Source organism: Pezoporus flaviventris, unplaced genomic scaffold, assembly GCF_033815535.1.
Source record: "Pezoporus flaviventris isolate CSIRO_AGI_PZ_B2104156 unplaced genomic scaffold, CSIRO_AGI_Pfla_v1 ptg000002l, whole genome shotgun sequence".
In the NCBI taxonomy this organism is placed as follows: Eukaryota; Metazoa; Chordata; class Aves; order Psittaciformes; family Psittacidae; genus Pezoporus; species Pezoporus flaviventris.
Window position 1 is genome coordinate 32,302,937 of NW_026892550.1, and position 13,682 is coordinate 32,316,618.

Consider the following 13,682-nt stretch of genomic DNA (forward strand, 5'->3'; position numbering starts at 1 on the left):
AGACGTTCCTTGCATAAATTTAACCAGTGCAGAATAATGTCTTTGCCAACATATTCACATTCTTTTCACACATGAAAAAAAATAAACTAACTTTAAGCTCATGGAGGAAGTTTTGGCATATTGTAATCAGGATTTTGTTTTTTTAAAAACCGCAAATGTAGGGTTTATTAAAAAGTACAGCAAACCTATTGTACTTCTAAAGAAGTCACCTCTGGTAATTTGAAGGTACAACTCTAATGAAATCATGCATGTGTGTGTATATATAAATATGTATTTTCAAAATCATTAACCTAGGGGTTTAGGAAAAGACTCAAGGGAATGTTTTAGCATAGACCTCTCAAAAGGAAAAATCACAGGGCTGCTCAGCAATTTATTCTAGATTGCTTTGCAACTGAAATATCAAGAGTCATCCAACAGAAACTCCATCGTCAAAAGGAGATTGGCAAGTATTCCTGCCCCCTTTCAAAACAACCTCCAACTCAAAACAAGTTTTCCAAGCACGAAACAAGACACCTGTGAACATGGAGTATTTAAGTCCAAAAAAAAGGAGGATCCCATCTAAGACAGCCATCTTGAATAGGCATCTTCAGTTAGAACCAGACACCAGTGAAAAAGACAATTATGAATTATACCAAAATAAAGCTTTGGATTTGTTTTCTTGAACTAAAGTTAAAATAATAAATAGGTAAAACTAAACATTATTGCTTGTAGTTTAAAATAAAACTGTCTTTTTTTTTTAAAATACATACACACATAAACACTGCTGTTTCCCACAATGTGTTACTGCTACTGCCAGAGGATAAAATAAAATTGCTCTGACATTTGTACAGCTATGTAGACAGGTTTAATAAATTAATAAAATGACATGTAGACATGCAGGCAATAGCCATCTCTAACTTTTATTTTTACTCATTTTTCCTTATTCCTCTTTTGAATTTGTCATATAGAAAGTCATGAAGTTAACAGAACAATCACTCTAATTCCAGTAAAGCTGACAATCTTCTGCAAATAAAAAGAAGTTAAAGATAAAATGTCTTATAATATTTGTGCATTTAGCATTTAACACCGCATTAGGTTCATACCTCAAGTGGAAGAAAAAATTTTTTTAAAAGCTTTAAAAAATGAACCAACTGTATTAACCTCTGTTCATACAAAAACTAAGCCTTAATATACAATAGTCATAGCCCACATTTTACAAAGCTGCTGTTTAGGGTTGTTGAGTTGTTTTTTTTTCAGATTTTAATTGCACAGTAATCCAGTCCCCCAGGTACATCAAAGGCCACATGTCCCTCTTCACCACAATTCCAATTGCTCTCATCAGCTACGAGTTTAAAGCACAATCAAATTTGTTTTTGAACAAATGAGCCTTGTTAATAAGCCATTCTTTGTGTTCATTCATCCATTCCAAGATTCTGCAACTTCTCCAAGATGTTTTGAAGAAGAGCTTACAATGAAACTGTTGATTGAAAGCTGGCCTTGGGGATCAACTTTATCACCACTTACTTAGCTGTTCCCCAAAGGGTAACAGGTGACATGGCCTGAGATAAAACAGAGCTAATCTTTTCTCTGATTAAACTCTTTCAAATAGCTAAAACACTGCACCCAAAGCTTACACTAGTTAAGACTAATACTGAATACTGACTTTGTTGGGGGGGAGGGAGAAGGGAAGAGTGGGTTAAAAAAAATAAAATTCAAGGCCATTCCTTTACTGATTTTAAATTATCGAGTGTCAACCAAAACAGCAAATAAAACATTGATTTACATATGGGCATATGCATAAAAACTTACCATTTTCACTGTCAGACTTGTTTTCATGTTCGGTATCAGTCAGAGTGAGGGCTGAGTTGGAACGGCTCGAGAGACAGGAACTGCGCCCTGATTTGACCCCCCTGCCCCAAAGTCTCATGGCATGCTCTGGAGACATCACTCCTTCATTTTCAGTATCAGCATCTGACCCTGCACTGATAGAGTAACCTCTGTGGGGGAGCCCCATTTCCGCACAAAATGCCAGTCCTCGACGAGTTGCTGGTTCACAAACTCCTAACTGCCTTAGGGTAAAATTCTGTCCTGATTAGGGGAAAAAAAGATAACAAAAAGTGAGATTTGTTTAAAATGTATTTTAAAAAGAACCTAAACCTAAATCTCTTCATGTGTATAATTATTTCAGGTGTCATACAAGGTGTTTTGTCAAAATTCTGCACATATTACAATCAAGTGGATTCTTTTGTCTCCAGCTCTCTGTAGTGCCCCTTTCATTCATACTACCTTGGCACTGTTTCGTCAATACTTAAACACATCAAAAGTGCTCCTGAGTAGGCAAGAAACGTAACAGAACTGCAAACTAAGAAAAGCCAATTCAGCACATGAAAGGATTAAAAGTCAAACTTTTTCCTTTTTTTTTTTTTCCCATCCTTCAGGATTATCTTTTTGTGTGTGTGCATCCTGGTTATTGGCCAAAGCAATAGGTTGTTTTCCCTATGCAGATGTCCCCTAATGTGGCAATTGAAAAACTGAATTCCAAACCAAACTCACTTGGTCTTTACTGGATCTCTCTGCCCTACTTTAACACACAAATACAAACAAACAGAACAAGGACTACAGTAAAGATGTTATTTTTTTGTGTCTCTATTTTGAGAAACATTTTAGGCTTTTACTGCTGAAGCAGAGTCTGTGCATTTTAAACAGATTTTTAGCCTCTGTTTTGGGGCAGAGCAAGAGACATAAGTGAATCCCCAATGATTGTATTAATAAATTAGGAGCAATAGACTCATGACACTTCAATAACTTAAAGTGTCTAAATTATGCGACACTCAAAAATGACTGCCTTTTTAATGGCTGTGCCTTCATCCTACTTTTATGTCCATAGATTTAAAACATTTTATGATATACAGATACTTGGCAAGTTCATTTGCATGCTTGTACCCATAATGCTTTTCCACCCTAGCCCACAATTATTTCATAGCTCTGGGAACAAATGAGAACACACATTCAATTTTTGAATCTGACAGGCGTCCTAATGTCACCAAAATTAGTCATTTAACATAAAAATATGTAAGATAATTAAAGCTTATAATACAGCAAGGACAGAATCCTGCAAGTCAGAAACAGAATTGCAGAAATGTGAATACAGAAGTGTAAATAATTACTGAAATACTAGGAATTAATGCCCTGGTCATTGACTTTTTTAAGTGAGGTAGTTAATTATTTTATTGCTGCAGTCACCGTAAGTTTCTTCACAGTCACAATTATAAATGAATTCTGACAATAACTTTAATGAATAATGAAAATTGGTTACTACAATTAGGTACAAATCAAACTGCATTTATTATCCAGCTGTGAATAAATATTTAAATGAAAATACAGCTGTGGAGGTAAATATAAAAGGAATAAGCATACCTGTGACTACATCTTAACAGTGTGAACGCTGTAAGAACAGCAGACTACCATGTACACTGATAGTGTCTTATAAATTTTTAAAGCTATGTCAATTCCCAGGTTTTGAAAGAGTCGAAACTAATCAGAGAAGCACAGGCCAAACAAACCGCCCAGTGGTAATAGGGTCAGAGCTGGAAATAGTGAAGTGTCTACAATGCTTATTATTTTGCATTTTGGTAACTATATGCTAAGGGTGACAGTCTAGAACACTGGTTTTATGCATTTAGTACATTATTACACGAATCTACATTTTCAAACAGTCTCTTAAAGTCAGAACCAAATATAGGAGACGCCCATGTGTGCATATATATGTATACAGGTGTACCTACACACATGAAGCGGCTAACGTGTATACACAGTTGCACATGCAGCATCTTATTGATTCTAAGAACAGGGTTTTGGGAAGCAAAATGGAAAGGAAGAGGTATTTTTGACAGAAGAGAAGGTTACTTGAGTCAGTAACAAAGCTACTGCTTTGACTTCAATGCTACAAGATGTTATGCCTATGGTCCCAGTAACCTCATGGTGCTGAGGTCTGGAGGCAAGGAAGGATGTGGACAGACACAGATGCTGCCTCTTGAGACACAATTAGAGCAGCTGCAGCAGGTGACCATTGCAACCTGCAGCTCCTTTGCCAGCCTGTACACCACACAGCCCCATGCTCCCCACACAGCAAAAAGTATCTCTTTGCACTCAGACAGTTACTCAGGGAGACATCTGTGCAGAGACATCAATTTGAAGAGACTATTTATTCCCTTCCCCCCCACCATGTTTTTTTCCTTTTAAGCAAACTGTTTAGGAGAAACTACTTCAGGCACTATATAACAACATCCTCCATGATCACTTTTTCCAGGAGACTTGTCTCAGGCACAACGTACCATCTACCATCTATTAATAGACGATTTATTTGTTTAACTAAGTCTACAAAAGCCTACATCCATGTAAAATATTTTCTTCTTTTTTCCCCTCTTATGATTGGTAAGAAAAGCAAACTGGCATGTCACAGGGCCAAAACAGAAAAGGGGGGAAGGTTTGTATATTGCTCTCTCAGCCCATTCAATATATTAGAGCTTTTCACTACACTGAGAAGTTTTACAGCATAACCCAGAAACGTTGTAGTAGATTTAGAAGCATCAGGCTAAATCATCTTCTGAATTAAAGCTTTCCTAAGACCTTTACTAAGAGGATTGTACTCCATGTAAGTTGCCGACACAAATGACAAAAAAACAACAAACAAACAAAAAAAAAACCACTGCAAACACAAAACCTAAACCAAAAAGTTGACATGGAAAAATATGTACTTGTGTAAGAATTTATATCCCAAAGGAAATCATACATACATAATATAATAATTCTACAACATGTTAAGTTTCCTGACCAATGAAAACAGGAAGTCTTCCAGGACTGAGGTAGGGCTGAACACAGTTGGAATGCTGAGGTAGTGGGCAGCAGAGTAGTTGGGGGCTTTTACCTGATAATGAACAATACTGTGGAAAAAAATTTAAATATAAAAATTGAAAAGGAGGTTGTAGGAGCAGAGTGTGGGTAAAAAAAAAAAAAAAAAAGAAAGAAAAAGAGAGGATGTTCTCCTTCTTGTGTTCTTAGAGTTTCCAATTAACCTTTCCAGAATGACTTCAATGTGAGGGATTTAATCACCAGTCTCTTGGATTATACACACATTTGCAATTTCTCCTACTGACAGTAAGTGCCTCAACAGTTCATAAAGACTTAGAAACAACTTGGAAATTTTAATGAACTAATTCCTGAGAAGAAAATGTAAATACAGAATAGGCAGAATGCTTTGTGGTGGTGGTGGTGTTTGTTTTTTTAACTTTCCTTTAAAAGAAAAGGACTATGAAGTGTAAAATAGAAAAAAAACCTGGACACAGCATTTCAAGGAGACTTGTTCTGGAGACACCTTTGGGAGTTTTGCATTATTTGGGATGATGTATCATGAAGTTAGGTTTTAAAATAAAAAATAATGCTGTTCACTACCACACTACCATCAGATACTGCATTTCTCTTACCTGGGAATATCAATTTATGGGTAGCGTTAGGACTGCTGACACTCTCCATTTGTGAGAACAAGAAGAAATTTAACGTCATAACCCTAAAATACCTTTCAGAAGCTTGCACAGAAATCACTGTTAAAAACATAGCATTTGCCAACAGTAACCATATATAACCTCTAATGTTGTAACCACATAAAATTGGTGTATCTCCTTAACTACATTAAATACATACAAAAAAGTGTAACAATTCTTTTTAAGAGTATGTATATGTGCGTGCATATATATTTCTCTGCCAGAATCACATAGGTCACATTGTCTAGAAATGTAAATGATTTTTTTTTTAAGTTTAATAAAAATGTGCATAAGAAAATCTGACGTATGCAGAAATTACGTATTATTTTAGAAATCCAGAAGTTAACAGCTGGAATTAAATGGAAACCTGCTGTACTTGTGCCACGTTTGTTTCCTTGGCTTAAATTGAAGAGTTAGCTCAAAAACATCGATAATTACTTAAGCTTCAAGTTGGAAATGTTATCTTGTGGAAATGGGTTTTTGAAGAGGACTGCTAAACAAAAGAATAGGCCCCATGGTTCTTCACTTGTTAGTGCTTGCTCTAAGTTGAATCTATACTAAATATATACATGGAGATACTCTTAAAAATCATGAAAAGTGGAAACAAACAAAAAGAATGAATAAAAAATATCCAGAGGATTTGTCAGCATCTCCAGACATTAGCACTGTCCTTAATAATTCATTAACCACTGATAAGTTGACAAGTCAAGGTTCAGCAACAGTAGACTAGTTCAGAAAGAGGGAAAGAAACAAAAATCTGAAAAGCCTCGAAAGCATCTGCCTAGTTAACATCAAAAATACACCCACACCCCTATCTTTTAAACCAGAGGAATTATAGTGCCTTTGCCAACTGGTTTTGTTGTAACAGGATATGCATAGTACTAAAAAGGCAGAGGTCCCAAACCCATCCAAGCCCATAGTCAAAGGTCTATTTAGTTTAGCTCTTGCTTATGTTTCTGAAGAAGTTTTGCGCTATGTCTGCTGTCTCTGCACCCTTTAGTACTTGTTAGTCCCCTTTTTAATCTACTCTTCTTTTGTATCTTGCCTTCTGTCTGTCTATAACACCACGCTGCCACTCAAAAATCACTCTGTGATAACACATGACAAAAATTCTTACATTAAACTTAGAAAAATTGTCAAACAACAAAAGCTACACATGCACAAAACTATGACCATGCTCCTTAGGAGAACAATCTTCCCCCATAGATTTCCTTGATTCCCTACTTAACCCTGATTTTAATTTTTTTAATTAAAAGAAGTCTCATTCTCTTAGAAAGCAAATGAGGACAAAGTATTTTTCTCATGTTTTTATTTTCGATCTGCAGAGTACTGCATACAAACATGTCCTCATAATACAATGCTTCTCATATAAGCTTATTATACAAGCAGCACTGATGTCAAGACTGCTGAAAATTGTTATTGCAAGGACCATGCTGTTTTCTGCTATTTTGATATGGGGAAAGTACTTCCTTTTGTACTCATGTTCAGATAATATTACTGTGCTATATTTGAAGCAGGTTACCTGTAGCTCTTTCACAGTACCTCTGAATACCGTCTGCAGAGTGGAAGCCAGCACACAGCTGCACCGCATCTTTGAAATGCTTCACCATTTCTGTACAACCAAGAGCTCCAGACTACTGACCCGATTCAACAGCACCTTGCCTTCCTAACTCACACACATGACAAGTAAGAAGGAATAACTGTTAACTGCCAACTGGCTCACCTGTTCACTTCTCTAATTCCTGAAAAATACAGAGCTCAGTTATGTGCTAGTCGAAGATGGAAAAAAGAGCTTCTTTGTATATAACAGCAGGCAGCAAAACTGTTCTCGGGGCACTAGCTAGTCAGTGCAGGACCACTGAGAACATGGATTAGATTACATCTTCCTAGATGATCAAAGCAGAGCTGGGCCAGTTTAGCAAGAATTCCATGCACTCCTATGGGATCTTAAACATCATCTATTTTCAAGTGTCAGTCCTACCTAGTGTCTTAAGGAAAAACATGTAACTTCTTTATAAAGAAAATAATATGTTTTTCTATTTACTCTGGCAAATACAGTCTGGGACACCTACAAAGGTGGTCCTTTGGAAGAAAAAGAGGAAGGACACTAAAATGGAAATGAATGTACAGTAGAATAGCAAATTTGTTGGAAAGGACAAAGATTTTTTTTTTTTTTTTTTTAAATACACAACAGCAAAACAGATGCCTTGGATGCTCTATAAAACTGATAAGTACTGTAAAAATGCTGTCTCCAGAAGCCAGAATGTTAGGTGGGTAGAATACAATTACACAAAAGAGAGAATGAGTAATAGATGTGATACCATCAAATGAGTAATAGATGTGATACCACCTATTCTGTCACAAACTTCACTATAAATTTACTAAAAAGGAGTTTTCAAAGCTGTACTTGCAGTTGTTTGCTAGGGTGCAAGAAATTGCAGTGAAGACTGACAAGTAATGAGCTTTGCCTATATTAACATTTCTCCTTTCCGATTCTCCAGAGTATTTTGTTGTTGTTACTACAGTCTGATTTCTCTTTGTTTTTGTGAAAATGATCTGTGAAATTTAAACCATCCTAATCCACTGTATCACATTTTTCTTCTGGTTTTAATTCCTATGTTTTTCTCTTCACTCATCACAGCCTTCTTCCTTGTCACCTCTTAATCTCTCTTTCTTGACCTTTCACTCTTTTCACTTCTCCATGGTAGCCTCCTTTTCTCATCATTATCTGATTCAGAGTGCAGCTGTAAGATTCGTATGAAAGACATTTGCTTCTCCAAAAATCCCGTAAATTACATAATAACAGCATTAAATTATATTAAATGTTAGCAACTGTGCATATCATTTTCACATGCTCATTTTTCTAAGCAAACAGTAACACAGCTCTTGCATTCCTTATAGGCTTTCAAAAGCATATAGGGATTTAAGTCATGGACTCAGTGACTTCTGAAAAAGTCAGTGCCAGATACTGTGAGTTCTTTGATCTGCACTTACTATGCCACTCATGGTAGAAGAACTTTATGTAGGACTCGAAACCTGAGTCAATTTTAAATAAAAAATAACCCCAAACCTAAACCAACACCCCCCCCCAACTAAAATATTTCAAGCATCATATTTAAACAGCTATGTATTTTTACTAGCATTAAACTATAGAATCACAAGGAGACATAAATTGAAATGCTAGCCTGGGAAAGTTTTTATTTTAAGAAACAGAATTGAATCTTCCTGACACCAGTTTTCCAAATTCTGGTTCAAACATGTAGACTCTTCTGTGCAGTATAGGAGATTCAATTTTATTCTCTGTTAGGCTGGAGGGTGGTAGGGGATCCTCAGTACTAATCCATGGACTAGAACATATGAAGCACTCCTTAATCCAGTATAAGGATAAAGAACTGTTCATCAAACCCTCTGAAGCTACTACAGAGTAAGATTAAAGTCAGCTGCAGATAATTTCACAACTGCACAACTCAAAGCTTCAAGCTGCAGCATCAGCAATAATGTTCCAATAATTAATAATTTAAGCATTATGGTTCCAGATCTTGGGATTTTAAATAAAAATCTGTATTTATTACTATGACTACATAATATATGAACTAAATTGAGAGAAACTAACATAGCTGTCCAGATCATGGGCTACAAGAGGGAAAAAAAAAAAAAATCACCCCAAAATCAACCAAACAAAAAACCCAAACCTAAAAAAAAAAAAAAACATAACTCCATGAGTAGCAAGGAACACAGTCTTGATCATGACCAGAATGACAGTATAGACATTTTAGACCCCTGTCTTAAACTTTGGATCCTGGAACCAAACCATCAACATCTCAGCATCCATTTATTACAAACTACGAATAAAGACTAAATTTGATAGATGTGAAGAAAATATGACCCAAGGGTAAGCAACGTAGAGATGATGGATATCCAGTCTGCAAAGAGCCTACAACCACAGATTTGACAGGTATGAACTGCCACATTAAGGTCAGTATGATGCTAATGACATGACATACAGCTTGAAATGGGGAAAGAAGGTGAGGAGAAAGGAGGCAGTATGAAAGGAATCATGCAAAATAGAGTTGAGGCTCACTGCTGTTCCTCCATACAGGGAGGAGTGAAAAACTACCATTATTTTTGCCTTTCCACATGGGAAAAGCATGTTTGACACCACAAGTGAGCAGAGAGACCCCCAAAGGGATGTGTCTCTCAGCTTGACAGAAAACTTGATTAGTTCAACAGGCCCCAAATAGCTAAAAAGAAAAAAAACAAAACAACAAAACACTATACCTATTCAGAGTAGCCCACATATTTCTATTTGTAGGACTTCATAAACAAGTACCCCACACTCATTGCAATCAGCTCTGTAATGCAAGGACTGAATGAGATGCTTGGAACATTGCTATAGGTAAGTGCAAGAAATAACAGGAAACACAGACCTAAGGATTTCTGCAGAAATGAAAATCTCTTTTACTCCCTCTCTCACTCACATTTTCCATCAGAACCTCCAAAAGGGTTTCCATTCTGTAAACCCCCATAATAGATGTAGTGTAGCATTATCTTCATTCAGATTTTCTAGCAAAATATCTATTATATTAAAGACAAGAAAGAATTCAACTCATATATTTATGGCACTGCAAAGCAAAAAAGAAGAAACACAAAACTAGAGGCCCTGCCTTTTCCTCTTTCAGCTTTAATTAGGTCAGTATTGCTGAGTACTGACTCTCAAGCCAGTAAATTGTGACATTGTGCAAACTAATTTCAGAATCAGGAACTTTCTGAGGAATTACTCCATTTTACATCTCTGCTTCACTTTCCGCATTTATTTGCCAGTGGTGGAATAAGCAATCACTCACAGCTTGGCCTACAGCCCTGACTCTCAGCCTTAAGCACTAAATCAATGGACGGCACAGACGGGCCTCTTCAGCCTCTTTCATTCCTCACCCCATCACTAACTGCACACTTTTCTAGCTTTATTCTCTCCTTAGATGTTAACACACTGAAGTAATCTTTCATAGCTACACATGTGATCCATTTATCTCCCTAGTTCTTAGTTTAATTTTCATTATGGAGACGAGCAGCACATACATCTCAGTATAAGGGCTATGGAAAGATGCAGGAGCAACTACAGACCCTCTACAGTATCTTTCTTTCTATGAGGCTGAAACTCCTTGTGAAGGCCTGTTGATCACCTTACAAATCCCTAGTCAGTATGATCAAGAACTTAATTCTTTTATTTTTCAACTGGACTGGTCAAAGCAAGATTTTTACTCTGTGGACCAAAGCTGTGTAGAAATGCCTGATCAAGCAGTCTACTGGCAATAACCAAGGTTGATTTTTCCCTGGAGAATCACAATTGCCCTTTGTCTCCGGATCTGTAGCTCATCTACAGACCATGATCCACAAGGGGACAATTTCAGCTAGATGAATACCTTAGAGCAAGTGTGCGTATCACTGAGCGTGAGCTAAATGTACTACCAATCAAATAAAAGTGAAAGGTTTTTTTTTAGTACCACTCTGTAGCTAATAGAGTAACTTTAAAAGTCAACAGATCCTTATCACCCGGAACCTGAAAACCAATTAACTTCTTATTGTTGCTTTAAGGAGTAACTAGTACAGCAATGAAAGATGATAATATTACTTGGCACTTACAGCGCTTTTCATCTTCAAAGCATTTTGCAAACATAAACTAATTAATCTTCCCAACACGCCTCTGAGGTTGGTAAGTGTTATTATTCCTGTAGTACAGAGGGGGAAAAAAGAAAGCCCAAACCAAAAAAAAACACCTCTGGCAGAAGGTTATGTGTGTAGCTCAAGGCCAAAAAATTATCCAGAACACACTGGCACTGCATGCTCCTTATATGAGTTACTCACTCAAATCAGGCAGGTACTGCAGGTGGCCGTGTTTTAGCATAACAAAAAAGTATCTGTCATGATGATAATCAGGACACATATCTTGCACTGCAGCCGGGAACATAAAACACTAATTCTAATATCCGCCTCAGGTTTTGAAAGACAGCACTTGCCATGTCACTGAATGGTGATTAATTTGCTCATCAGGTGAGCACAGAGTCACTTGTCTATTATTTCATACCTTCTCGTAAACAGTCTGTAAAGCAGGCCAATTCACTTCTATTGAGAATCACTTGCCTACTCAACAGTCAAAATCAGCCCCTCATTAAGGCATAGGTAGTGGAAGGTCAAAATGGTCTTGCATGTACGTCCTTCCACTGCTTCAGAGAGGTTACTTTAAAGTAGGCTCTAGGTTTAAAAACATGACCATTTAAATCCTTTAATCCTACAGTTGACATTTATGAAGACTAGAAAGATTAAATATTTTGCTATCCAAATAACTCATTTTGAGCAGCTCGTATTTAAAAGCAATAGGCTTTGGAGTCATATTACATCAGGATAGAAGTTGCAATTAACATTTCAGGTTTCTGAAGTCTTAAAAATGTATCCCTGACAATGTTTAGTATCTTATACAATAAAATTGTCAAAGCATATATATCACTGTTTCAGGTCCCTCTTTCACTGAATGGTGGGATTTTTCTAGCACCTAAATCTAAGTGTCATGGGAGTAGCAGCTGAACGATACCTACAATACATCCAGACACTGGAATGTACTGTATATGCTTTGCTTTTCAGCAACCTGGTATCAGTGATTCAGCATGTAGCGAAGGAAAGAAACTATTTTTCTTCACTTGTTTGGTAAGTTCAGCCCCTTTTTTTGCAGTTCCCAGGAGTTATTAGGGTATTTAATCTGATTTAGGCACTTCAGTATTCAAGAAGAGTACACGCACAAAACCATGCACAGAAGTACTTTCTCCTGCAAAACTGAATGGGGTGGCATGAAAATAAATTACATTAAGGCTTGGCTGACAGTGAATTGTTCTGATTGATAAACATGATGAACTCATTCTCACTGCCAGCTAAGACAACCTAATAACATTACCTGCAGGCTAAATCATAGCTGACTCAAGCTTTCAAAAATAAAAATTTAACAAAGCTTCCACTGCCTCATCAGGTCTTCTATTAGCAAAAGGTGTCTGCAGCTCAGCCCTTCAATTTACACAGTTCACAAACAGTCCTGTGATTATTTTGTACAAAAGGACAAATACGCGCAAATCTGCAGTACAACCTGCCACCTGTGCTCATGGGTCAGCCTCCTGCTCCTGTGCAAAACCTCACTGACTTAATATACAGATCACTCTATAGGGTCACTATGCTGTCCTGCAACAACAATATTATTTGAAATGGAACAATGACTACTTAAGAGGTACTGCATATTCCTCTCTTCCTTTTAACATGTATCTGATGGTAAATAAATACAGTTTTTGCCTACCTGTATTTGTCTTACTAACTTAATAAAAAGTTTAGTTCAGGTTTGATTCAGGATCATCCTCAAATTATTTTTCTATTGTTATTTTATCCTAATGCAATTTAAACAATACAAATTACTTTCTACACTGCAAAATCCTTCCCTCCCACTCTGCAGTCACGTCATACTTTCAGGTATTTTTGAGGAAGAGACCTCGAGGATCATCTGGTCCAACCTTTCTTTTCAAAAGCCCAGTCTAGACAAGACAGCTCACAACTTTTCCAGCTGAATCAAATGTGTCTCATGTTGGGGAATCCCCCACTTCCGTGGGGAGATTATTCCAATGGCTGGTTGTTCTCATTTGGCATAGCATTTTCCTATGTACTTTGTGTTACTTCACACAGCAGTTTTATTTTGTAAACACAGAAATTTCTCTGTACAACAGAGAAATTCAACTTCATACAGTCAGCTTAAATCCTGAATTCAGCAACATACTTGGGCATGTTCCAAAATGCAAGCGTTCAGGTTGCTGAATTCAATTAGAGTTGTGCATTTAAATCAGGCTACTCATTATAGTTGGATACTTCAAAGCATAAGAAAATAAAGCGTCTTCTTCCTCCCTAAACACATAAACAGCAAACAATCATATTGTCACACCTAGGAAAGCAAATAGTCTTTCATGGTGCTTCATCCATTGTCAAGGAATACTTCTAAAGAAAAAAAGCTCATGGTCTTTATTTACATGTTTGGGTGCTGAGTTTAATTATCCACCCGCTTACCAAGTTTTCTGAATCATAACAACAACGTGAAAATAAATAACTAAATCAGTAGTTCTAAAATAGTAGGCTAAAAAA

The 13,682-nt window shown here is 36.7% G+C and overlaps 1 protein-coding gene across 2 annotated transcripts in view; it reads right to left on the bottom strand.

Annotated features, from left to right (window-relative positions):
* TENM3 (teneurin transmembrane protein 3) overlaps window positions 1–13,682 on the bottom strand; it is a 1,360,315-nt gene that overhangs the window by 305,055 nt on the left and 1,041,578 nt on the right. The window contains exon 8 of one of the 2 annotated variants that reach the window (XM_061474586.1): window positions 1,789–2,067. In XM_061474586.1, coding sequence (XP_061330570.1) covers window positions 1,789–2,067 — 279 coding nt within the window. Of the gene's footprint in view, window positions 1–1,788; window positions 2,068–13,682 lie in introns of those variants that run through there. The other variant, XM_061474595.1, reaches the window with a different exon arrangement.